General features: G+C 36.0%; 1 protein-coding gene across 4 annotated transcripts in view; it reads left to right on the top strand.

Moving 5' to 3' along the window:
* Positions 1-1490: 1490 nt before the first annotated feature.
* The window catches only part of MTA3 (metastasis associated 1 family member 3), a 138554-nt gene continuing 112400 nt past the window's right edge, over positions 1491-27644 (top strand). For all 4 annotated transcript variants that reach the window (XM_026845318.1, XM_026845319.1, XM_026845320.1 and 1 more), the window contains exons 1-3: positions 1491-1556; positions 3376-3469; positions 21921-22047. In XM_026845318.1, coding sequence (XP_026701119.1) covers positions 3448-3469; positions 21921-22047 — 149 coding nt within the window. In that variant the 5' untranslated portion in view covers positions 1491-1556; positions 3376-3447. The remainder of the gene's footprint in view (positions 1557-3375; positions 3470-21920; positions 22048-27644) is intronic.

The following is a 27644-nucleotide window of genomic DNA, read 5'->3' as shown; positions in this document are numbered from 1 at the left end:
GCTTCCCCCCGTGCCGCCCCCCGAACCCCGTTCCCTCCCTTCAGCCGCGGAGTGTCCCCACGCCTGCTTTCAGCTCCCGGCGATCAGTAAGAAATCCGACTGTGTAACCGGGAGATTCCTGTCAGCTTTCCTGCTTGCCGGCGTGACCCCCAGCGAGTGCGCCTGGCACTGGGCGAAGAGGGGGCCACTTGGGCGGTAAAAACCACGGCAAAGCTGCCTCTTCCCACCCCCAGCCTGACGAAACGGACACTGATAACTTTCCACTGCCCTCCCTTAGGGAGTGAACGTGGCCGTGTGCCAAGTGCTGGGGCTCAGGTGCACCGCTCGAGTTAGGTTTTCGGTACTTGGTGCTCCAAAATGGCTTATTTTCTCATGCTCTCTAGGCAGCCGAGGTGAGAGGGAACATGCAAGGGGTGATAGTTCGAATCTCTTTCTGCCTCTTGTTTTGAGATACGCTGATACATCCGCAAATCGTCCATCTGCATAGTCCATTAGGGCATTTAGGTTGTAATCCCATCAGCCTTTACTCATGAAAGTAATCCTCTGAGCAGCGCAGTTGAAATCTGGGTAGGGTTTTCTTCTCGGGTCATCCATTCCAAATTTTGTCGTTGCAACCTTAATAAGCAATTGTGAACAATATCCAGAGATCATACTCTTCAGAGCTAAATGAGCAACCCGAGTGTCTGTTTCACTGTAACGCAGTGTCAAAACATTGCAGAAGAGTTTTATACATCATTATGGTCCCCCCATCCAGTTTTTTAAAATGAAGTTCACAAGGTGCGTGGTGTGGAAGACATATCAGATGTAAAGTGTGTTTGAACATTAGATGACAACAAGTTTTGAGAAAACTATTGAAGGAAATTGCTGCATGTCAACTCTTTATGTTACACGGGAGCAACTTTAATATGCTCTACGAAATATTTTTATATTAATGATGCTGTAAAAGATTTTGTCCTGAAGAACCTCACGAACTTCATGAGTATTACTGCTTAGTATAGTTTGCATGTTACTGAACAGAAGTAACAATAAAAGCAAGTATCAGAAAATGTGCATTACTCATTTGGATGATTGTAATACCACAGCACCTGATAATAAGTGTGAGGTAGCATATTTTACAGAAATGTTAATCTACACAAATAGAAACTCACTAAAGCGCTCCATTCTTAAAACTTCCCTAATCAATTGTGAGAAACTGCTGCTTTTATATCAAGATTTATAAAGTGTGTGTATTACTGAATTACATGTAAGTTCCAACACAAGGCATTTAACTTCATTTCAGCATGGTTGTTAAAGCACGTATAGTTCAGTTATAACTGATTTTAGGAACAAATGCTGTTAAATTGCAGTATAGAAATACTTTACTGTATTTACTAAGAAATCTCAGCTTTTTAACAGCTTCTAGGTTTAGAAGAAAATGTTTGCATTAATAATGATATGCTTTTACATATTATTTTTTGTATTTCAGTATCTTTCCTTTTTTCATTGCAGATTATGTTTATTTTGAAAATTCTTCCAGCAATCCATATCTCATTAGGAGAATTGAAGAACTTAACAAGGTACACGACTATCTAAGATTCTTGCTTAGCCTTTGACAACAGCCTGTGCACTTTTCAAAAACTGAAAATTATTTCCATAAGACTTCTGTTGTGGTAGAACTTTCTGATTTTTTTTTACCTTCTTGAGATTTGCTGTGTATTTTGTGTATGTTTCAGTTACTGAAATACTGCTATGTGATATCCTGTAATTCTGCCCTGTTACCTAAGGAAATATTCCTGGTGAACAGGACTACTTTGCTGTAAAAAAAAAATTCCAAATGAATCCTATGAATGCTTGAGGAAAAGAATTAATTTGGTTCTGTATATAATGATGACACTGAATCCATCTGGAATGATAGTGATCATGCAATGTGTCTGCTTTTGGATGTATGTGGAAAGAGCTAGTATCAGACTTTGTAGTGATCAAGTAGAAGAATATGTGACTTCTGTGGCTGTTAATTGCTCTGCTTATTGGCAGCTGCAAATAAAGGACGGGTTTTTGAATAGAAACAGAGACTGTATTCTACTTCTTTAACCTGAGTGTATTTTTATAAAGAATGGAAGTTTTTGAGAGTTTTATTTTGGAGAAAGCATGATTATTTTTCTTCGGTTTTGTACTATTAGGAATGATGTGGGATTTGTGTGTGTGTGTGTGTGTGATAGTTTTACTATTTAATCAAGCAGTATTAAAGCTTACTGATACATTATGTCAAAAGTTAATGATCAAAGTGCTTATCGTTATGTAAATAATGATAAAGATTCTTTTTCCTGTGGTTGGAAAGTAAGTTAAAAAATTGTGACCTGCAAACAGTTTTCTTCTTATTAATGGAACATAACACTATTCCATAGCAGACATCAACCACATCACCTGTTAGGACTGTCCAACACAACATCCACTGAACTTGTGCATGACAAATCATTTTGGACTTTTATTGGAGGAGAATATTTTTTATTTGCAGTAATTGAACTGATTCCAATCATGTTCTGAATGTAATATTTATTATCTTTAAACTGCATTGCTATAATTTAATCTTGCTCATGGATGGTATTGATTTTTTTTTAAGAGTGTTTCGAGGATATAGTCCAGATATCTTAATTATGAGTTATGTGCTTTCATGTGTTAAAGGCATTAAGCAAACATGGAGATGTTACGTAAATATGTAACAAAATGCTTTAGTTATCATTTTACCAGAGACAAGATGCTTTTTTTTTATTATTATTTTTTGTAACAAACTTAATTAAAACATGATACTTTTCAGTGCCACAACTTGACTTTTAAATAAGCAGCTCAAGGTAATGAACTAATTTTGTACTTCTTATAACAAGAAAGAGCGTACAGTTCTTCAAATGTTAGTAGATTCTTCACAGTTAGCAGGCTAAAGAGCATGATCCTGTAATGAGTCACGAAAGCAGCTGTGAACTAAATAGCTCTTTTATCTTATGAGCCATCATGAGTTTTCAAATAAACAATGTTATATTAAATATGATTATGAAAAATCTGTACTTTGAAGTACAGATTTCTGTCTAAAGCTGCATTGCAAAGAAATGTTCACAAGCTTCTAATATTTACTAAGGATTCTTACATTAACATGATACTGGCATTACATCTCTAAATAGCGGAGTAATATATACATTCTTAGGACTAAATAATTATAATCAATACCATTGTTTGATCTGAAATTGATATTGGCCTGTATCAGGTTTTTATCTATTTGAGTAATTTTGTTGACTTCAGCCTGACTGATCGTGTGAGAACTACTAATACAAGCAGAGGGCATTTAATTTGTAGTATTTAGCTGAGGAAGGATACATTCTGACTTGATTTATCTTTCTTTTGTAGACTGCCAATGGAAATGTGGAAGCAAAAGTGGTGTGTTTTTATAGGCGAAGAGATATTTCCAACAGCCTTATAATGCTTGCAGATAAGCATGCTAGTAAGTAGATTGTATAGGGCATTTTTTCTTTCTGTTACAGCCTGTTAAGTTTCTGCAGCTACTTAAAATTGCATTTCTTTGGCATGTGGAATATATATATTTATACGAGGCGTTAATTAATACCCAGTTAGATGCTTAGCATTATCTGATACTGGCCCTGCTCCTAGTAGTTGCTTCCGGGACTTAAGCTGTGTTGAAGTGATTCAAAGTCTCCATTTGAAAAAAAGAATTATGTTTTTTCATCTGGAAGATACAGCTATATTTCTTATTTACGTCTGAAGTAAATCTTGAGTGTAAGTTGATTTAAGCTAAAAAGTGTTTGTGAGGATTTGATTTGACTTCTTTGAGTTAGACATAAACACGTATTGCTTACTGTAAAGAATGAAGTATATCACTGGAGACTGAAAAATCACTGGAGGTTGTAAAGTAACTGTTCTGTGCATTTATGCTAAATGTAGGTATTAATCAGTAAAGTAGCAGCAAGCATCATCTCACTGCTTTTTCAGAAAAGCAACAAGTGGTAATAGGGAAAAAAATCCCATTTTCATCATGAACGTAACTTTTTTTTGGTAACTGCCATTTGGCCTGCAACTGAAAAATGGTATTTTTCCATAACTTTAAAAATATAATTCTGAAAACAAAAACAACCTGAGAAACTGAGATGTTTGAGAAAAGTTATTTGCAATATATTGTGCTCATGTTTGTAAATAACTGAAGTGTTGAACATGTCAACATCCAGTTAATTTCTTGCCATATACTGTTAAACAACATTTTGATTATAAATGATACTTGAGTTTTCAAAATTAATATGTGAATAAGTGATGTAGGGATTATAATTGTCTCTTTTCCGATTTATTGGGATGAACCTCTTTAAAGACATTACCTAATGCCATATTTTGTGTGTAGATATATGATGGAGTAATTAGGCACTTAAAATACCTTACAGTTTGTTTAATGTCAAATTCTGATTACTTTGCTCATACAAGTACCGTTAATGAAGAGAAGCAGCCAGCCTTTGGCTTTTGTTTTACTCTCTCATTGGTCCTGGAGAAGTGAAGGTGATTTGAGTATGTAGTGTGAAGTACTAGCTTGGTTTTTAAAGAAGAAACATCTTGCTCATGTTATAAGGGAATGATTTATTGAAATGTTTTTCTAATATAGTTGAGTACGTTTTACAATTATTGGTGACCTATTTTATGGTAGTCTGCCCCCACAGTCTTTATAGTCTTTTGAGTTCTTCCATATGAAAAGTATAGACACACAGAACTCTTAGTGAGCTTCAGTAAGCTTTCTAGCACTTTTTTTTTTTTCTTTTCTAATGGAGGGGGCAGGGAAGGATGAAAAGGATAACAGTTTCACTGGAAATACAATTTTTTTTCCCCCATTTTATTTTTAAAACATGAATCTTGTAAATTTTTTTGGTTGGCTTATTTTTTAGAAAAGGGTATGTTAGTTCTGTGAGCATCATTCAATCTGGAAAATGGCATAAGATTTTTCTGTTTCCTTTGTGAGTTTTAGATTGCCAGTTTGTCAGCACTTTGATATAAAGGACTTGTTGACGGTCTGTTGCTCTTCCACTATAGCATACTAGGGGTTTGTTGGTGTTAATAGAAGTACCATGGAATCTTCCATCACGTTTTCTCTATTGAGATTTCTTGCTGTTTTCTAGTGAGAAAATAGAAGTGTAATTCCTAGCTGATTCAACAAGCATCTTTACAATGCCTCTGTTTCACAGGTCATAAGTCTTCTAACCCAGCGTTTTTATGGATTAGGTTTGGATGTTTTTTCTGTACATAATGTTTTCTTTCTGACCAATCTGTGGAATCTATATAGTGAAGTTACCTTATGAGATATATGTTACAGGGGACAGCACGTAGTGAAGGATTGCTTGCTTGGATCTTCATACAGCTCATGCAGCAGATGTAGTTAAATGTCAAATCAATTTCAATATTTTGATTCTGCAATACCACAGTGGTCTGTTTAAAAAAATGATGTATGTAAACAAAATATTTGCATATTTATGAATTGAATGTTTTGGGAATGTTTTATACAGCTAAACATGTTGGTGCTTCAGCACTTCTACCTGCTTTGTTATAAAATAAATACTAAAAGATATGAGTTTTTTACAGAATGGAAATTCCAGTTCAGTCACTGGTTACTCCAGTGTACATGCCTAGAGAAGTCTTTTAAGTATAAGATCTGCTTGATCTTTTCTAATGACATTTTGCATTGCTAGCATTTAAAAAAAAAATATTTCTGATGGAGAAAACTGTCCTGAGTAATATACTTTTGAAGATTTTGGCAAGTGGGGTTAGGTTTTTTTGGGGGTGACACTTCAATTTCTGAAGATTGCATTTTGTGATGTAGGTATGGTTTCATTTAATAAGAGAAGAAAATAGCTTCATGATAAAATATTTTTGAACTTTTAAAGAATGCATTTTCAGTAACTTGAAAAAGTTTCAAAACAGTTTTAAAGAATGGGAAAAATGGAATGAAGTAGTTGTGTGACACTCACTGATAAAGAGTCAATATACTATTTATTGGGGTTTTTTGTGTTTGGTTTTTACATTGTCTTCAAAAAAGTTTCAGGACATAAAAAGAAACGGGGAGGAGAAACAAGTTTTCCCTAGGCTATTCTAAAATACTTGGGTACAGATGATCTTCCTTGATTTCAAAGCATCTGACATTAATCTGTGAGGAAATTGCATTTCCTCCATCTTTTTCTCTGGTGTTTCTTGTGGAAGTTAATTAATGAGCATTTTTATTTGTCTACCAGCATCATGTATGATGTCAGTCTAGATCTGGGAATAGTTCTATAAGATGAGTGCAGCCACTGAAATCCAGGGATATGGAATGTTTTATGGGCCCTTGAAGACATTGCATTTTCCTGGTTTGACTTCTGTTACTATAAAACAGAGTTTATGGTGAAGTCAACTTGAAAGCCAAAACAAAATATGGGCCGAGATCAGCTCCTTGACCCTGTGCGGCCTCTTGAACTGAGTAGGGAAGTTCTGTTGGAGTGTTAACACCTGCTAGGTTTTAGGTTGTAGCTGTTACCATAGGGTCATTGCGAGGGGGTCATTCCTCTCTTCCTGCAGCAGAGCAAGTCTTGCTTTACGGAGAAAAGAAGGAAAAAAGATGAATAAAAGACAGCAGGCGGTACAAGAGCTATTGCAACAGATGACTGAAGTACATAAGCAAATGAACTTGGAAAGAAGGGACAAACCCACTCAGCTTATTAAAATGGGTGAAACAAACATAAACGGGTGGCATAGAGATGTTTTCTAACCAAATGGTGTGATTGAATGTTCAATTGCCAACTGTATCTGGATCTATGAAATTTAGATGATCCTTTAGATAAAGTGGAGTTGATGTAAACTTGGAGGGCGAAGTTTTAATAGCTGGGGAGGGGGGGACTATATTAGCTCTGTATTAGCACTGGCTTTGGGTTAGGTTTATGCACTATTACTTTCTTGAAGCTGAGTAGGGTGGTCTGAGTACACCGATGCCTTTTTTTACGGTTCTTCACATTTTAAATTCTTTATCTGGTCATGTGCTACCATGTAAATACTGTGTCTGAAGTCACTCCTCAAACAGCTTTTGCCTGGTTGACTGCCTCCTTGGGAGGCCTTTGTCTTTGGATTTGTTAAGAGAGCTTGCTTTAGGTGTGCTGAGCTCCTGACTGAATGCCCAGAATTTTTCTGGGCCTGTGATAAACTCATGCACTATGTATTCTTTCTCATTAGCAAAAATTGACAGAAAAAAATGGGAGGCATATTGGTTTCAGTGACTAAGAGATCAGAGTTAAAACAGGTTTTTCTAGATTACAGAAGCTGTAGTCAAAATCTCCTTTCTTCAATCTCAGTTGCACTGTAGAGATCACTTAATGGCTTCTCACAGTTGCACTTTTTTTAGGGCTTTCTTAGCCTTTGACTCTTGAACACATGTTTTGTATCACACTGCTTTGCAAAATAGTGTTTCTACTACAGAAATTTTGTACATGATAGATTTCTAGGAAGAAAGGAAGAGTCCTGCTAGTGATCTAGCGATTACTGTTGAACAGCTGGAGTCTGTATTTAGTTCCGACTCTGATATGACACTGATGTATTGTAATCAGAAGCAAATCAAGTATTCTCTCTTGTACTTTAGTTTCTTTATCTGTAAAGTAATGCTCTTATTAGAAGTTGTTAAGGTTGGTGAAAAATATTTAATATACCAATACATTTGTATAGCTCCCATTAAAAGATCTCAAAGCGCCTTAAAAATAAAATTTATTTTGTCTATTAGTATCAAGAATGTTCCAACAGTGCTGGAAACGGTTTGATCTTACAGAGTTTTGCTCCTGTTGAATTCTTTTATGTAAAGATGCTTTGTATTTGTGAAAAAAATAACAATTAGTTTGCATATTGTCAGTCTGTGTTATTATAATAATAGCCAACCACTCCAGATGCATCCAAGAGAATGAAGCTGTTAATATTTTATCTGATTTGGGGGATTTCAGTAGAGCAGCAGGTTAGTAGGTAGTGTAGAAGGTGTCAAGAAGATGAACTTAACTTGAAAAATAGTGTTTAATATATTTAATAGTAATGCAGATTACTCATGAATATTCCCAAAGATATACAAAACTGAAATGTAAATTCCTTTCGTGTGTCATCAGTTTTTTTTAATATATGGTTGCTGTTGCATAGTGGTATTCTTAATACTCAGTCCAGGAAAAACATGTGAGTTTTTCCTGCCCTCTTCAACAATTGAAGAAACACAACTCAGCTTCATTTTTCAGTACTTTTCTCAAGTGTACCTAGAACTAAAACAGGAGTAGGGCAATTGACATATTTATTTGGTAAGAAAAAAATTATGTGTGTGTGGAGACCCTGGGGGTTCAGTAAGGAACTCCAGAGTAAAATGCCTAAAATGCTTTGTGTTGTTTGGTGTTCTTTTCTCTTAGTCACATATTTGACTCAGTGTAATTCAGAACATTTATAATTTAGTATTACTGGGTTATTTTTGCCAAATCAGATGATAACACAGCCAAAAATGGTTTTTTTTTTTTTTTTGTCATGATTCTTTTTCATCACAGTAGTTCTTGTACATCAAACTAAAAAGCTGTTTTTCAGAAAGGATATAATGTATCTTTAATCACAATCCCTCTTCTGAAAAATAAGATGTGAGACTTTTCTTGTTACTTAATTCAAATCATATAATGTCTTAGCATAAAAAGTATCTTTTGACTGGAAATTCTATTTGAGACCTTAAATTGCCTTTTTTTTTGGTTCCGTTAGTTCCTTTGAATACTTGTCTCCACAACCTATGTCTGGTTAAAAGCACCTTTGATCAAATGAATGTGAGACACAAATGTTAATTCTTCCATTGCATATGATCCATTTTTTCCACCTTCATAATTTTAAATGTTGAAATAATTCGGGTTTGGTTTTTTGTTTTGTTTTTTTAATTATGTTGAATACTTATGTTGTTGTACCCAACATACAACTTTCAGGGAATGAATTAAGACAGCTTATTCACTTTACTGGTAGGCTAGTAGAGATTAACATCTATCCTACAGGATAGGATTCTCTGAGGCATAGAGAGTTCTTAGTTACTCCATCAAATGAATTGAAGATTAAAGAGCTGCCCGTTTAGCAGGTGGTCCTTTGAATGAAAAGATGATGATTTTATTGCATTGGTCTTGATACAAATAAAACAGAAACAAAACCTTTTGGGTCTTATTTATGGTCACGTGGGTGCAAAATAAAAGAAGTCTTTAGAGCTCAAGAGTTCAGTTGATTTGCATGTCTTACAGTAGTGTGTAAGTGGCTCTTCCATGGAATTCAGTGTTTCTGTTAGGTTTGGTTTTTAATTGCACTTGGTGAGAAGACCTCTTTATTGCTTGCTGTTAAGAAAACAGATCTGTTGATCCTACCCCGTGATGAAGGATACCATTTTTCTGGATGTTAGATAGGAGGGAAAGGAGCTAAGGAAGGGAAAGGCAGGGCTGCGAATCAAAAATAGGAAAAGCTCTTGCAGCATTTATAAGGAAGGAGGAGGCTTGGCTGCTAGATATGCCCGAGAAGTGGGTGAGCAGACTTGTGTAACTGGTTCAGTGAGATACTACCTTCAAATGTCAGGGCTTCTGTAAATATAAACTAGTGTTTAAAACTTAGTGCCCCTGGCTCTGTCATCTCTGTCCACCCCACCGTCCATGCCTCCCCCGTGAGTACCCAAGAATTAGGAAAAAATTATTGTTGACTTCACATATTTGCCCTCTTTTCTTTGAGGAAAAGACAAGTCTTTCTGAAGTCTGTGTCTGTGAGCAAGCAATCAGAAGGCTCTTGGGTTTGCTTTGAAGATGGGGTGGTGAACAGACAAAAACAAATATAGTAGGACAGGAAAGTTTAGGAGAATGAGTTCTAATAAACTTTTTGCTCAAGATTGAAATTTTACATGTTATACATATTTGCAGTCAACTAATAGAGACATGGAAACTAAGCACTAGCAAATTCAAGTATGTTATGTTGCTTCTGGGGATCTTGAAGTCTGTGATGTGGGTGAGACACACCCTAGGAGGACCATTTAAGGATGATACAGATAAATTCTTTAATCAGTGGCAGAGTTGCTTTTATGCTAAGGTATTTTTATATTAGTGTAACTATCACTTTCACTGAAAATGATCTAGAAGAATAGTTGGGGTTTTTTGTGAGGAAGACATGACTTTTTTGATCTCCTGAGACAAGGGAACATGAAGTTTTCCATTTACCCAAGAGAATTCCTTCAGCTGTAATTTGTTTGGAGAGGGGGTAAAAATTCAGAACTTGCTGAAATAGAGCAAGCCTCGTCCAAAGTTACATCCTTGTTGCCAAGGAGAAACTTGTTTCAAGGCTCCCAATTATCCTTTTCAAGGGCGCTTTGGGTAGTCTCATAATTTATGTTTTGTTCATTTGGGTTTTGTGCAAGAACTTCATACTTGTGATTTTTTTTTTTCCCCCCTCAAAGGTAAAAGCAATAAAGAGGCAGTAATGAGGAGCTTTTTGCTTCTGACAATATCAGAATCTTCTTTTTTGTGAATGACATTTTAGAATTAGCAGTTAACAGTAGCGTATATTGTATCATTAACAAGTTTACTGTCAGCTCTAAGTATCTTGTGGAATTATTAACTGCTCTGGTGGTTCGGACTCTTTCTTTGGTGCAGAATGTCCTGTTAGATGGTGAATGTTAATGATCTCTTAATGGATTTCCATCTAAGTTCATCATTTTAGTAGTTCTTAGCTCTGATGGAAAACTTGCATAAATACCTTTTTTTTTCATCTGAGTATATCTGATCTTTATTTGGGTATGCAGGATTTTGCACATATAAAAATACTGTCCACTCTGTGAAGTTGGTATAACTGCATCTGAATTTTTGCATGAACTAGCGAAGTAGCTAGTAACTGCTAGCTTCATCTTTTGACCACTTAAGAATAGGTTTATAACTTTGGGCAATCATACCTAGATTTTTTTTATTTTGTGAACACATAATTTAAAATGATTGAACATATTTCTGCCAATCTCTGTGAGTATAAAACCAAACTAAACCCAAAATCTGTATTAATTCTGGGAGTTTTCTGTGGAGAGTGGAAAGCTGCAAAGTATCAGTTCATATTTATGCTTAAAACTATTTAATAGATATCTGAAATTCAGCTTTTATTTTTATTACTTAATTACTGAAATGATTTATTTGGTGTGTTTCCTCAGTAGGGAGGGACTCAATAGGGTAGAAAAGGTGGCACTTTTTTAAGCTCTACTCACAAAATAAATTCTTCACATTGGAGTTTTTGCAAGGAGACAGCATTCACAGGAAACTGCCACAGCATTGTGCATTCTCTGTTTCCCTGTGTTCCTTAGGATTCATTTTCCCATGGTGAAGTTTGAATACATGCATCAGTATTACCGTACTTCTTGTTCAGGGTTTCTTTTGATTTGTGGAAAGCACGTAACTATCATCTCTCAGCTGCTAACTTTCTTGTCTCCTTAATGTTTGTTAATTGTGCAGGCCAGTGATCCTACATTGTTTCTTGATGACCTCCAAAATACTAGTAACATATAAATTGATATTATTGGTCATAATTTTTGTCTCATGAAGATAAATAGGATGTTTCACAGCTCCTAGGCTTCTATAATTTCAGATGGTTCTACTTTTTCTTTTTTCCTTGGCTCCTGATTTTGAGTGACCCTTCCCACGTTCTCCTCTGTGTACCCACACTGTCCCAAAGTACCTGAGGCATGAATTTTAGACTACAAAAACATTGCTAGGTAATCTCTATCTGTAAAGCTCCAATTAGAGATGCATTTTACATCTTCAAAGAGTTCTCTGATAGTCTAGTTGAATCACTAGTTCGTATAATTTACAAATCTGAATGATACAAACTCACTATTAATGTAGAAAAACTTTTTTACTATCACATAGTGGCAGTTAAATGTATGAATTGGGGATCAGGTCTGATGGTTTAAAGGCTTACCAGCAGTAATTCGTGAATGTCTGTATCATGCAGCAGAATGAAGTCTGCAATAGTTGTCCTTCTAATTACTCATGCATGCCTGTAACTTCACCCATGATGATAGAGATGGAGCTTGTTATCTGGGGCAAAGTGGTGTGTGAGGATGAATGTAGTGCTTCCTACCCAAGCTTATTCATGCAGTGCTGAGTATGTATATGGCATGAGGTATTCTGGAAAATGTAGAAGTAGCAAATAAGATTAATTTGTAAAGTACTTCTGTTGTTTGTCTGTAAACTCTCTTTCTGTTAAATGTAGCCTGCACAAATAACAGGATATGTGCACAAATTTACCAGATTTGTTGAGTCTGACATGTCCCAAACCACATGGAGTGTCAGAGTGGGTGGCTGGAATGGCTGTGCTATTGGTGATGTGATTTGTCTGTTTGATCAATGCTTTGTTTTTCACCTCAACTACTGTTTGTAACCCTATCTGAGCAAGGGAAGGTTTGTAGTGAGAACCAGCTTTGATTCTGATTTTTGTGCTACACAGATGCTTCTGCAAGGATCCTTGCAGAGAGATGTTTTGTGCTAATACAGAATACATCACTCCCATGAGCAAAACAAGTTTGAGTAGTAAAAAGTACAATTTTTTTTTTCAGTAAAGCCTGTTCTAGATTATAAAATTCCTAAAAGACTTTGGGAAGCTAAATAGTTCATTTTGATTGTCACCCAATGTCGGAATCCAAAAGTTGTTTGCAGATTTACCACAGTACATAAGATGTCTTCTCTGTGCAGATTGCCTAGTTGCTGGGCTATGCACGGAGTGCTATGTATGCATACACCCAGAGGTTATGTAAGTACACCTGTGTTTTCTACTTGTACAACAGGTTAAGCATCCATCAAAAACCAGCACAACTAAATTAGCAGTCTTCCCATTTTTGATATGCTTAGTGATAGACTTAAATTTAATTTGTCTGTTCTTGTTTCTGTGAATGATTGTGACAGTGATACGCAACGCTGAAGAGAGTCATGTTTCAGTTATTCTGTATGAAAAGTGCAGCCTTGTTTCGACTTATACCAGTGCAGAAGTTGTTAGTGTTGGCAGGGTCAGTGACCCGTAACCTAGTCCTACAGGGCACTGTCACCCTTTACTATGTGACAGTTCCTTTAGGCCAGATCGTTTGACTGACGCTGCTGTTAGGAGAGGAATCCTGATGCTGTTAATTCTCAGTAGGGCGTCAAGGGGCCAAGGACTCAGTTGCCAAGTATTATACAAGAAAAAGGGCTTTGATATATGGACAGCTTTTATCTTATATTTTCCTTGAAAGGGTGACTGGATTCATATACTGTTGAAATGCTCTTATCTTTTTCTTTTTTTCTTTTCTGTTTTTTTTTTTCTTAATAAGAGGAAAAAAAGCCAGGATCATCTGAAAATTCAACATGTATGAAGTGAATTAATGATGATTTTTGATATTTTACTTGATACTGTAACAAACATGGCACTTGAATGTGTTGTCTACAAAAAGAAAGTACTGAGAGTAGAAGAAAAACTTCATTGGTTTACTTGATCTTTATTTCCATTTATTTTAAAAAAGTCATGAAAATGGCATATGTATTAAAGATTTGACTAATTAATACAATTTGATGTTTATTCTTATGTTGGTTTTTTGGGTGTTTTTTTTTTTTTCTCCTGGCATCAGAATTAATAAAAGATTTTAATAATTTAAAGTGATACATATATTCTTATCTCTTTATAATTTTCTCAGTTCATACATATAGTTCCTGTTAATTATAGTCTTAAGATCTCTGTACATGCATAAAGAAAATAATATACCCTGGAAGATAAATCTCCATCATAGCTGTAAAAAAGTTATCTTTTAAGTCACAGACAGTCTGAGTAAATGAACTTCTCTTCCTGCTTGTCTCCTCAGTATATAAGCAGAAAAGCTTTCCTACCATGCTGGCATTGTGCGGACATTATCTTGGATAACATTCTTCCCATTTTAAAATCAGGCAGATGGAGCTTTAATGTGTCTTGGTTAAGTTTACTCAAGAATAGGGTATACAAATCCTTTTGCTTTTCTTTTTCCTAATACTGCTTTCATTCCTGCAAAATATCAAACAAAATTCAGTCCTCCTGGAAGGAGATACTGTAGAAGATAAATGATCTGTGTTTTACAGGCAAAATTATAGACCATTCTGAGTAGGGGAAGGAAAGTGCTTGTACAATCTGTGCCTTTTTGTCTCTGCCAACAGATTATGAAAATTTGTTTACCTGCTATTGAGGATGTGAATTGTATGTTAGAGAAGTAGTTTATATCTCTGAAGCTTTCTGGTTATTATTGTCACACAGTGAAAGAAAATGCACATGTGTATCTTAAATGTAGACTCTTGAGTTCTTACAGAAAATTTAAGAGATTTTTGGTGGTGTTAGTCCTCTACATGATCTGTTTATTGCTTTTTAAATATTTACACTGCATTTTGCTGAGAGGCAAGTACAGAACTTGTTAACTAACTAGATTATTCATACCTGTTGCCTGTTCTAAAGGAAAGACCTTGTTTTAAGAGATACTATGAGCAGGAGTTGTGTATGCTAATGGTGAAAATCCAAGTGATGGGAGAAGTTGCTAATAGCATCAGTCTCATGAAATGGAAGATACAGATCTCCCTTTTCTCTAATAATTATTCATGAAGGTTACATGGCATTGTTGCGGATAGCCTTCGTATTTTTTCAGCCAGGTGACAGATTAAAAAAATTATTTCTTGGGCAGTGTCAGATTCTTCATGGGCACTTTTGCTCTGTGGATGGTCTGCCAGCATGGATTTGGGAGTAGAACTAAGACTTTCCACCACAGCTCTAAATATATTTACACTTTGGAAAAATTACTAATTGGCTTCTGATTCAGCTGATGAGCTGGATACCAGTAATTGAACATTGAAAATATTCATCCTAATGCAAATTGGTGTGTCTGTGGCACAATTTTGAGTCTGCTGCTTGCTGCTACTAACGAGCTGCTCAAAGAAACCCTGTGCAGAACTGTTGCTTCACACATCCTGCAACAGGTTGCTACAGTTCATACAGGTGTACACATGACCAAACACATTTTGAGCCCTGTAAGGGGATATTTTCTTATTTGTAAGAGTTTGTTTTTGCATAGGTGAGACGGAAAACAGGTAAGGGGAAGAGAGGGGAAAGTCTAGCTTAGATTTATGATACAGAACTGCCAGCTCTGTCACCATGACCTGCATGTCATTGTTTTCATGCTTCTACAGGACCCTTATGTTGTGGTGTAGTGTTGTCATAAACTAGTTTGCAGTGCTGAATAACAGGGTTAAACTACTGTGATTACTCTTGCATTTTTTTCATGTCACAATTTATTAGGATGTATTTATTAATGTAGTACATCATGGTTCATAATACTCATGAAGGTAATCCTTTCCTGCCTTCCACCATGAGCTCCTTGCTTTCAAAAATCTCCAAAACCAGTTATCAAAAAAACCCATCCATCAAGTTTCGGAAAGTGGGAGTTTTCTGGTAATGAAAACTGTGGTAAGTTTTCATTAAATATTTTTGCTACAGGCCTGTGATAAACAGGAGATAGTTAACCAGTTGCTTATAACTGACTGTTGTCCTGGGAATTGTTATTGTAAAATGCTACTTGGAGGTACTCAAAAACTTTTTTCATGATTTTAGGAATAAGTTTTATTATTGGGGAGTAGGTGTAGCATATTAGTTCTTAGGGGTTGTGCAGGATAATTATTTCTTTGTTTTGTGACCTCCTTTGGAAAAATAATGATAGGTAGTGTGGGAGGATCATTTGGATAACTGTGTAAGAAAACTGGCTAACTCCTTAGAGGCCACATGTATATTTGTGCTATCCAATAGGAATTAAAAATACACCTGTTTGTGTAAAAACACAACTGATCAATCTTTTTTTCTATCTACAGAATTGCTCAGATTCACACTTCAGATAGTAATATGCTATCTAAATGACTCATAATCCATGCAAATTGTGCTTTAGATTTCTATTCCTATCTGACAGTAACAGCAAATATCAAATTGGTGTTACATATTCTAACAGCCTTCTGAACATTGTACTAACAGACGTGGTGTAAGGAAAGCTAATTAATTCAGCTTCGGTAAACACTTTCTCAGTCAAATTGACAGTATAACCATGCATAGTCTAGCTCACAAAGTTAATTAAAATGCTTTACTACAGCAGTAGAGGGTTAAATATCACAACTAAGTTAGTACAACACAGCAGCCTCACAAAGATAAGCAAATTGGCCAGCTGCTCACCTAAGAGTTCTTCATTCACAGTCTGAATAGAGTTGTTCAGATGATTAGACTTAATGTTTAACTTTTGTACTCAGTTTGGCAGTAAATAGATTTACTCCCTCTCCCCCAAAACATACACTTATAGTTTTTACTGCTGTAACATCTAACTGCCAAATGTGCACTTGATGTTTTTGCCAGAACCAGCTAAGCTTAAAAGAGACAGGCATAGCCATCTTTCCTTTGATGTGTGTGGTAAACTTGCTGCTGTTAAGCATTCTCAGCTTTTTATCTGTAGGCTTCAAAATCACCATAGGTATCACCTATGATGTATATAGTTTTTGGGATCAGTATAGAAGGAAAAGGTATATAGGAAAGGAAAAAGTTTAGAAACTGTTCTAAAAGTAAAGTTTAGTGACATTATTTGAACTGAAATTTACACCGATGTAATATAATTTTAAAGGTAGGTTAACAAACTCTGTGAAACTGCTTTAACACCACAAATTGTGTTAGTGATTTAAATCTAAGCTTTCATAAGCCGGATGCAGCTAAGCTGAGATACGGTTTCAAAATTGGAAGCAATTAAGAGGTAGGAAGTTAATGCACCTCAGTTTTTGGTTACACTGCTGATTTAATTTAGCATCAGTCTGTGCTGCTGTTGAAAGGAGTGGTCTTGGTTTTTCCTATCATGTCTTCCCAGTTTAAGTCTCCTATTTCTGCTTTTTTCTTTTGTGCCAGCACTAGCATTTTTGGTAGGCACACCAGGCCAAGGAATTGGAATTGATTTGGATTAAAGGACAGCTAGATGAATAAAAAACTAATTGCGTGGTCTGAGTCAGAAGGTGGTGATTAAGGGATCATACTGTTTGTGGAATCCCACGGGGATCTATAGGAGCACCTGCCTTTATCAGTGACTGGAGCAGGCGATGTTGTGCACTCTCATCGTATTTGCAGGTGACACCATACTGGGGGGGAAGACCAGATGATACACTCGAGGAAAAAGCTGGTAGTCAGAGATTCCTAGAAGGCCGGAGGAATAGTCTGTTGAGAACCTGAAGATACTCAGCAAAGACAAATTCCAAGTCTTGGCCAGGGAAGGAAGAGCCTTTGGCTGGGGTAAAGGCTGAGGACAAAGGGGCTTGGGGGAGCGAAAGGCCAAGTGGGTGCTGGCAGATAGCAACTCACTGGTAACAAAGTTGGTCAACAGCATCCTGGACAATATCACCAGGCACATAGCCCATAGATTGAGGCAAGTGATTATCCTCCCTGATTATTCAGCACTCGTTGCATCATGTCTAGGTACCTCATCCAATTTTAGGCCCCCGATACAGGAAAATTGCTGATAAATCAGAGCAAGTTGAGCAGAGGCCACTATGATGGACACCTGTCCTGCTAGGAGAGGCTGCAAGAATGGAGCCTGTTCAGCTTGGAGAAGAGGTGGGCTCCCAATGCCTGTGGAGAGATTATAGAGAAGATAGAGTTGGACTTTTCGCAGTGACTAAACTGAAACAGGAGCAATTCAGATTAGTTAGAAGGGAAAACTTTTTCACCATGTCTGGGTTGCTGGAGAGGTTACGTGGTCTCTGTTCTTGGAGGTTTTGAAGACCCAACTGAATAAAATGCTGAGTAACCTAGGCTGACCTCACAACTGAGCCTTCTTTGAGGAGTTTGTACTAGAGACCTCCTGAGGCCCCTACCAGCCTGAATTATTTTGTGTTTCCATGGTTTTGTGATTCAGCCAACCTCTAGCTGAAAATAATATTGTCAGCAGTTTGGTGACATTAGAGGGAGAACTTTCTTCTTCCTTTTAAAACTGAAGATTTACTCCTCCTCCCTGAAGGTAGCCTGCAGTGTTTAATCTATTTACTGTTGCAGTAGACAAGGAGAGCACATGTTGGGTTATTTTGACTTAGTTAAGGAAGAATAATATGTTAGGGGAACTTTTTTGCTAGCTGATGGTTAATTATAGTGTGGTTTGAGTTGCATTTAAACTGTTTAAGTGTCTTTCAGGGTTTACTTTTTTTAAAGTTATTTTTAAACCATTTTATATTAAATGGAAGTATTGTGTTTATAGATTTGAGACTTGCTGTCAGTTTATTTTGATTTTAGTTGTAAAAACAAGCAGTTCTTCCTAGTGTCATGCTTGAGTCATCACATTACTTAACTGTAAACAAAGGCAGTGTATACAAAGTTTAGGTGGCATGGACAGTTGTCTCTTCTCATACTCACTAACACCACCATTTTAAAACAGTGTATCCCACAAATTAAATGGAAGAGGAAGAAAAAATTCATTATGTTTTTAAAAGTGGTGATGCATATGTAGAATGAGTGGGGGTTACAATTTCTTCCCAGTACCCGTTGCTTGATGGAGTCAGTTAAGTCTTATATGCATCAGAGGGAAAAAGGGAAGGGGTAAGTCTGCAGCACTGCCACTGAAAGTATCACCAGATCATTCTAGTTTTGAGGATCAGAGTAAGTATTTACAATCCTGATTAGAAAGCCCATGTATAATAAATAGATGTAAAGCTTTAAAAGCTCAGTGGAGATGCCTGCTTTTCTCTTCAGGATTTTTCCTTTAAATAATGAAATATTTCATGTAAACCAGGAAAAGCACTGCAAGACAGAATTATCTTAAACTTCACCCAAGGCCCAGAGGGGATTGTGTCATTTTCAAAGACTGATTGTGTTCATCTTTGCAGTCATACCTAAGACTTTAAAATTGTTTTTAAGCTGAACAATTTTAAATTGAATTGTGTTTTCTGTAATCTTGGAACAATGAGGCTTATGTATGTCATCACCATATTTCTCCATTAAAATATTTGCTCAGTCTGAGCCATTGCGATATTTCTCTTCCTGAGTGCTGAAAGTATGCTTAGCTTAGTGCTACTTTATGATTTCCTGCAATGCTGCAAATGAGAGTCAGAAAGGTGAAGAGATCTCTAAAAGTGCTGGAAGTTCGTCACCACTTGTTTTTCTAATAGGTGTTAAGGCCTGATCTATGCAAAAACCTGTTTTGAAAGCAGCTATCTAAAGGTTTGTTCAGCTGCAGAATTCTTTGTATTGCCATCAAGCAAATTGGTTTTGTATTTGTACTTGCTATCAAGCAAATTTAGTTTTATTACTTCTTTATCTAGTGTTTCCTTCCCTGGTACAAGTTTGTGTTATTGCTGAGGCAAATTATTGCTTGTTTTACTAAATGCTAATCCTACTATTAACATTGTTTTTATATTATAACAGTAAAGAAAATTGTAAAATTATCCTGGTGATAAATTATATTGTGTTGAGTGGAACTGTTCCCTGCCTGGATGTGTTTTTTCTACTTACTACTGAGCTTGTCAGGTCATCATGAGTGCAACATGTATGTTTTATTTCTAAAAATACTGCAGAATAAGTTACATTGTTTCATGTTTAGGTATAGAGCGTTTTAAGAGGTGTGTGTAAGAGATGTTTGATTTCAGCTTCAGGCTCTTGGATCAACACTTTATTGGTTTATGTAAGATTATTACATTATGTGATTAAAGTTTGGGGGTTTTTAAATTATTTTTTTAATTTAAATTTTTACTCTGAGGGAGTTATTAAGATGCTTGAGCAAAGGTGTCTAAAGCCATTTGAAACTCTCAAATATAATCTCTGGCTCCCTGCAGCCAGTTTAAAATGGCACATCCTCTCCTTTGTTTTGAACCATATTTGCAGTCTGATGTTTTGGATATGTCAATCTAAAATGGTCCCAGACACCTATGTTTGGATGCCTAAATTGCTTTCTAATAGACTGCTTTTTGTCAGCTGTTTTCAGATGGTTATAACACAGGATTACCTTGCTTTGATGTTTTTCAGGAAGGAGAGAGAAAGTAAGTAGCCAACTGAGAACTTTGGACCTGTAGAATGCTACAAGCAGTACATTTATTTAAAAAAACCCCAACAAAACAAACCAATAAAGCAAGCACTGGCATGTGTTGATATTTTAAGAAGAAAAATTAATGCTTGAACTTTGAAATACAAATGTAGTTTTTAATAGTCACTTACTGTAATAAACAGTCATAGCTATTAATTGCTTGAAACAGAAACCTTTTAACGTTAATTTCTATTTTTTTCTTTAATTACTTGCTTAATTGAAAAAACATTTTGGCTTTACACAGATATTTTTTTAAGCTTTATTCATTGTTAATATTATAGATGTCAGAATAATTCTGAACTGAGTTACGATCTGACTTGAACCTGTTCATGTGTCAGGTGAGACTAGGGGAGTCTTATTTTTCATTTTTGGTTTTCTTGTTCTATCTTCCCACAAAATAATCAAGGTAACAAGCAAGGTAACGGGGGTGGGGTGGGGTGGTGGTGGGTGGTCTACAGTAAGATAGACTTAAAGTGGATGGAATTGGGTTTGAAGAAGTTGGTTATATCAGAGTGGAAGGAACTATTAGAAGTGGAATGAGCTACACGCAGGCATGAATAAAACTATTACATTTGGAGAGAACTGTGGTTGCCATGAGGATGCAGGCAGGCTTCATTTCGAGGTAGTGTCTTGTAGATTGTTTGTTAAAATGGTTATTGTTGGAAGAGCGGATGCTGATTGATCTGTTGTAGTTAGTTACATGAAATACTACCTAATGCTGAGGTTTCATTGTTTATTTTCAGAGACATCTTTTACAAAGTACACTTGATTTTGCAGCTGATGGATAATTTAGCAGGTGAAAAAATGCCAAATCTTAGAGAAGTTATTGAAATATCTGTATTTTTGCATACAGTATTCATGGAGACATTTTGTCTTTTCTGGGAAGCTAGAGAAAGTATAGATGCAAGTTCCACATGTCCCAAGGATCCACTAGGAAGGCAGATTTCAGCCATGAAGATCCCAGGGTAGCCATTTTGGAGAGCCTGTCATTGTATTACATGTTAGCAACCACTGTGAACATTGCTCTTTAACTCTGTACATGATGCTTTCTAGTATCTGCTTTTATTTCTTCCTTTATATTCCCAGTTTATGGTTCGTTTAAATCTTTAAAAGGGAATAATTTTCTTGGTCTTATCATAGATGAGGTAATACTAGAGAATTTCAGAATAGACTAATTATAAAAGATAATTTTCAACTGAAAATATCCTTCAAATAGAGCTATTATTTGCTGTTCTAGATGATGTCTTCTACATTAAATAGTGCTGTTTTAAAATAGAAATCATTTTAAATCTTATTTAAATATGAAAATAAACTGTATTTGTTGTCAGTTAATAATAAAGTTGACATAAAGGAAAGCAGTAGGCTTTTTCATTTTCTTAGATTGCAATTTGTCAGTCCTATACTGCAGTTGTATCTAGTAAATTTGTCTTCATAGAAAGTATGCTTTTCTCCAGGACTTCTGTAAAAGTTCACAACAGAAAATCTAAACCAGAACTGGTCAGCAAGCAAGAGGCACTCCCAGACAAAAAACAAATGGAAGAAGATGAAAAAAGAACGAGTGATGTTGTTAGAATTGTTTTTACAGCTGTGTGAAACACATCAATGTGTAGTACAGTAGAAAAATAGCATAATTTTTTGAAAGAGTTTTAAGTAGAAGGTATAGAATTCAAAATACTTAATATTCTGTCAAGTTACTGGTTTTGTTAAACTCATCTTTTCTTTGAAATACTAAGGGGTGGAGGGGATGTCAAGTGAAATGGCTGCAACAGTGTTATGCAACAGAGTTAATTTCGACCTACGCTTTGCTTCTCTGCAGAAGAAGTTGAAGAAGAGTCTGAAACTACAATTGAGGTTGATTTGACTGATAAACAGAAACATCAGTTGAAGCACAGAGAGCTCTTCCTTTCTCGCCAGTATGAGTCCCTTCCGGCAACACATATCAGGTAAGAAGTAAATATTTTTCTGTGTATTATGTTGCAGTGGATTGCCTGTCAGTGCCCACCTGCTTGAACACTTCAGCCTTTATCATGGACAAGGATGTGATTGATCACAGCTCAGTTGTACCAGGTTGTCCCATGATCTGCTTTGGAACTGCCTTTGGTTTTTCCTTCTGTTATTTCATGTTTGAACCTTGGAAGGGATAAGAGCCTCAAAGTTCTGGAATCCAGTTGGAGCATCAGTTGATAATGTGATATAAAGTTAGTCTGTTCCTTCTTTGGAAGAGTTGTGTTTTTTAATTATTCTTCTGCTGGACAGAGGAACTTTGACCATTTTGTCTGCCCAGAGAAACCACAGATGGATTTGGAAAGAAGGCAGTGATTCAGTGGTCAGATCTGCAATTTAGGGCTGCATTTAAAAATAAAATTGCCCCAACTTACTTTAGCAAATGAGAAGAAGTCATGACTGAGTTTGGCTAAATGTTGCAAAAGCAATTTCAAGTATTGTTTTAAATTGCCCTAATACTAATGTAGGAAGAGGCTTGCTAAATCTCAAAAATGATCTGTTGATTTCTTTCTGTAAATTATGTAAGTGATCATGTCATCTCCTATTTAGCATTCAAGCACATTCTTTTTGTGTTGGGATGGGGTGGATCATGTACTTAAAAATGGGGGGGAAAAAAGAGCACAATGACAGGGGGGAATGTAGTAAGTATGAAACAAGGGCTCTTACACTGTATTCTGAAGGAATTTTCATTCTCTCATTATATACATCTCCCCTCAGCCATTTCAGACCATAAGTGACTAGAGGCTACCAGAAAAAGAGTGTATACACTCCAGTAGGAGAAACACTTTGTATGTGCATGTGTACATACACATTGGCACATGGGTGACTTACCTTTCTCACTGCCATCACAAAAACTGGAAGTTGAAAGTTTTCATATTGATCTCCTGTTCTTGATTCAGCTACTTGTTCTCTGACTTTGAGAAAGTCATTTAACTGTCAAATCTCTGCTTCTCCAACTGTAGCATAGAGGTAATAATCCTGCAGAGTTTCTTTTAGTTTGACATTTAGATACAGAAATAAGGTATTCTCTTTGTAGAGAGAAGATTGCATAGAAGTTTTGTAAATGTCTTCTCACCTCACAACTCAGGGAGCAAATATAATTGAGGCTCTTCAGTACATAGTTCACAAAGAAGCCAGAAAAACATGTGAATACATGGTATATAGAGCACCGCACAGCAGGCAAATGCAGAGTGATGACTTGCATCTACTTTTCAGAACAGATCAATGCTGTAGGCTGTGTGTGAAATCTGGAACAAGCTTTATGTAGTCTAATGATGTTTTAAGAATCTTTATTATAAAAAGAAACAAGAAGGACAACACACTGCAGCATATTCCTTATTTAATTTTTTAACTTACTAATGTTCAGATTTTGTGATTCTCAGTAGTTTTCATAACTTCTATTAATTAGTTTGTCCTGTAAAAAAAATGTGAATGTGGTACTCCTGCAACTTTTTCCCGTCAGTACTCCAGAACATCCAGGAATGGAGATTTCACAGCCTTTCTGCACATCTGTTTCAGTGTTTGACCACCATTGTGAAAATGTTTTTCCTGTCATCTAATTGGGCTTTCCCTTGTTGAAGCTTACTGTCCACTGCCTCTTGTCCTATAACTGTGCTTCTCTGAAAGGAGCCTGGCTCCATCTTACTTACGTGTTTTTTTCATTAGGTAATTGAAGACAACAGTAGGATTTCTCCCTTTATTTGTCTTAAGAGTGAACAAATTCGGTTTAGTATCATGTGTAGACTTGCTGAAAGTGTATGCAGTTAACTTGTTCAGATTGTTAATAAAGATGTTAAACTTTTGTCCCCAGTATCAACACTTGGGGGATGCCCCCAATAATCAGCTGCCAGCTGGACTTTGTACCACTCACTACAACCTTTTCAGCCTGGTGGTCCAGCTAGTTTTTTTCCAACCCTATTGTCTACTTACCTAGCCCACATGTTACCAATCTGGTTAAAGCACACTATGGAATAGCTTGCAGGCCTTGCTAAAGTCAGGGTGGCTGATACTCACTGATGTCACTGGTCTAGCAATCCAGTCATCTCCATAGAGAAAGCTAGCAGGTACTCATGCAATAAAAGTCTGAGTAGCTCCAATCTGTGGGCCTTTGCTCTTACCACCTGCAGTTTTAGCCCCTAGACAGGAACAATTGTTTTTACAGGAAAAAATAAATGGTACAACAAAATAGAGTGGAGAATGGAGGTCAGGTCTCTCAAGAGTAAGAATACAGAAGCTCAGTCGCTTTGGAAGTGAAGAAAGCTGAAAGTGATTTTAAGAGAATGGAGGAGATTGAACCATCTATCGTTGCTTTTGGCAGCTGCAGATCTTGAACTTTTACTGACATCTGCAGCCAAGAAAAGAAAATTAAATTGGTTGCCTTTCTGCTTGTAATTTAAGGGAATAAATTTGTAACCAGTGTGCTATATTTTTATTTACTTTTTAGTAACATACTTTAACTGGTTTGTTTCATCTTTCTTCTTAACTTTACTCTTTTTACATTTTTTAAACTGAAAGAGAAAATTACAGTGCCCCCCTCCTAAGCCAACCCTATGATTGAGATTACTTTTATTCTAATTCACAGTTATGAATACAGTAATGTCTCATTTATACACCTGGTGTCACTACTTTGTAGTTGAGATGCCTTGCAGTTATTTTATCAGGTTAGATTTCTTTGACATGCAAGTCAAATTCTGAAGTTGTTTGGTCTGTAATGTTGAGTTTGAATAATTCTGATGTACTTTGTTTGCTTTTGAATTGCTGAAATACAGTTTCATTCCTTATTCTCATACTTTTTATTTTGCTATATACAATATATTATCTCTCTTGAGATATAATTTGTTTTGTTAAAAATACTGTGATTTTTTAGATTTAATCTTGTTTCCCCTTTACATTAGCTGTCACTATGCCATTTTAGTAGCTTTAGCAGGTGGTATAAGTTTTGGCACCAAGAAAAAAAAACAGATTTAGAAAAGAATTAGAAGTGGGCAGTGTAGTAGTAATTAAACATGGTAATGCTGCCTTGTGGATGCAGTGTTCCTGCAAGTGGTATGTATTTAAGAAGGTATAATTGCCTAGGTCAGTGCAGCACCATTCTGGAGTGATGGTGTGTGGTACAGTTCAAGCTGATGTGCTGATGCTGGGTCTCAAAACAAGGCTTGTTACCTTAGTGCCTACTTGTCAAGTTACAAGTGAAACTATTCCCTACCCTATCTGCTCAAAAGTGTAAGGTTAGTAGCACCCCTTCAGTAAATTATCTCCTTTTCTCCTAATCCCTGCATGTTAGAGATGCAGTTTTCCCAGGCGCTGGAATCCCCAGATATCCTTGTAACAAAGTTATACTGCCAGCCAGACTCACTCAACACTCTCCTTCATTAATGTCACACAGTGAGTGCGCTCAGAATTCATGCAGATGGTTCCTGTAAATAATGCCAGTCCCATAGATGGGCTGAGTTGAGATGAAGTTCTGTGTACTTTAACTTGAGTTTTCAGAGACTTTAGTAATTACCAAATACAGAATTTTGGAAAGGCATGAGAATGCACAAGGGAAAAGTTGAAAGTTGTCATAAAGGTGAAATTTTTTGCCAGTGTTGTAAAATTCACCATAAAATTCAGCACATAGTGAAATGGATGCCTTGTATATAAAGCTGCAAATGGTTACCTGATTTGGGCTTTAAATTTGTTTTTCATTCTTAAGAGCTCAAGAGTTAAGAGGGGATTTAGATTGCTGTAAAAATTGCATTGACTTCTAAGATAATTTTTAAATTTAACACGTCATATGACGTTGTGTAGAAGAATTTATACGTCAGGATTCACTTTGCCATTTCATTATCTTTGCTTAGTGCTTGTTTGCCAATAACTGTCTTGGGGTTGTGTTTTGTTTTTTTTTTTCTGTTTGTGTTTTTTTTTAAATTATTATTTTATTTTAAGTGTTTGGAAAGCATACATAAGCCAAGCAATCTTAGATGTCGTAATAAAAAATCAGGTGTGAATCTTCTAGGCTGCTCTATACTGCAATAACACATATGCCCCCTTTAAAAAAACCCAACTCATTTATGCAAAGAAGCTTGTATACAGACCATTTACTAACATCAAAACAGCTTGAGGGTGGAGAAGAGTTTCAAATAGTGGTGGCCATTTGTGAAGGGGAGAGAGGATTTTAAATATAGAATTACTTTGGTTGCTATAATGTTGGTGATTTATTTGGCTGATACATTTGTATGGTTTTTGTTAGGATTAAAGAGTCAACTACTATGTCAAAATTCTTAGTTACAACAGGGTGACATATTTATCGCGAGTAAATAAAAATTAAATTTGCTAAATTACTTCTGTTCAGCAATCTTTCCGGTAAATTATAGTTTGGATACAAGTTTTTAAGAGTCCTTCCCTGGGACCACAGAAGACCAGTATGAGATTGTCATGACCTCTTTAGTTGCTCTTTTACCTGATTCAGGCCACACAGTTTTGTGCTGCAACTGTTGACGTGATCCCAACAGTTTGTGCTTGAATTAAATTGTGTATTTCAATGGGACCTCCATGCTTGGCTGACAAATATTCAAGGCATAGATAATTTACCATATTTATAGTTTTATCAGTTGCCAATTACATGCGTTTTGTACTGCTCTACTTTCTTTATAACGGGAAGGCTTCTTGTCACATAGTATTTTTTTTTTCTCCTGGAGACTGTATCTTCACTGAATCCTTTTTGCTTTTCTTGCACACAGTTTCAAGATGCTGAAATTTCTTGCTGAGCTTTATTTCTGCACTCAGTATGGCTGTGTATGATACCTGTGCTTTATGTGCATTTTTGTCATTATGGAGATTTTTCAAATAAATATAATAAATATACACCCTAATCTTTAATGGGGAGTATTTATTTAATTTGTCATTGGATTAACTGTTTCTTTTATTTCTTAGAGGATTATATTTGTTGCTTGGCATAAGCAGCAAATTCAAGCTTTCTGTGTATGGCCTTAATTCAGAAAAACTGTCTGAACTCTGATTCTGAAATCTTAAGTTCTAATTTATGAACTCTTCTCATACATACCCTTTATTTAAAAAACAAAACAAACCCAAAACAACAAACCCCCAACTATCCTAAAAAGCTCTTGGCTTGATTTATTCTATTCCCACACAGAAAGGACTTCATGAGCCTTTCAAAGATTGTGATTGCATAAGATCATTTTATTAAGAACTCATTAATATGATTGGGGAGCAGGTGAGTATTTGTGCAGAATGCCTCTGCATGTGTGACATTAAAGGGCTTCCAAATGGACTATTTTTAGAGGAGCTCTTTTAATTTTTATCAAGGAATTTTGAGCCTCTGCATATTTTCACATTTAAGCATGTAAAAAAGTGTACTTAATCTTATAAAGTATTAAGCTGTAAAAATCTTGGTTTCCCTCAGTTCTGAATTTTTTCCCTGTATTAGTTTAGTAATTCTTACTAACTTTTTCTGTCTTTTGACATCATTCTGATCAGTAATGTAGTCCAAAACACAGTGGAGTTTTTTTTAGTTGTTGTGGTTTTTTTTTTTTTT

The sequence above is a fragment of the Athene cunicularia genome (assembly GCF_003259725.1).
Source record: "Athene cunicularia isolate RWA chromosome 3 unlocalized genomic scaffold, athCun1 chr3_part1, whole genome shotgun sequence".
Classification (NCBI taxonomy): Eukaryota; Metazoa; Chordata; class Aves; order Strigiformes; family Strigidae; genus Athene; species Athene cunicularia.
The sequence above is the reverse complement of the archived record's forward strand: the minus strand, read 5'-3'. Positions and strand labels throughout refer to the sequence as shown.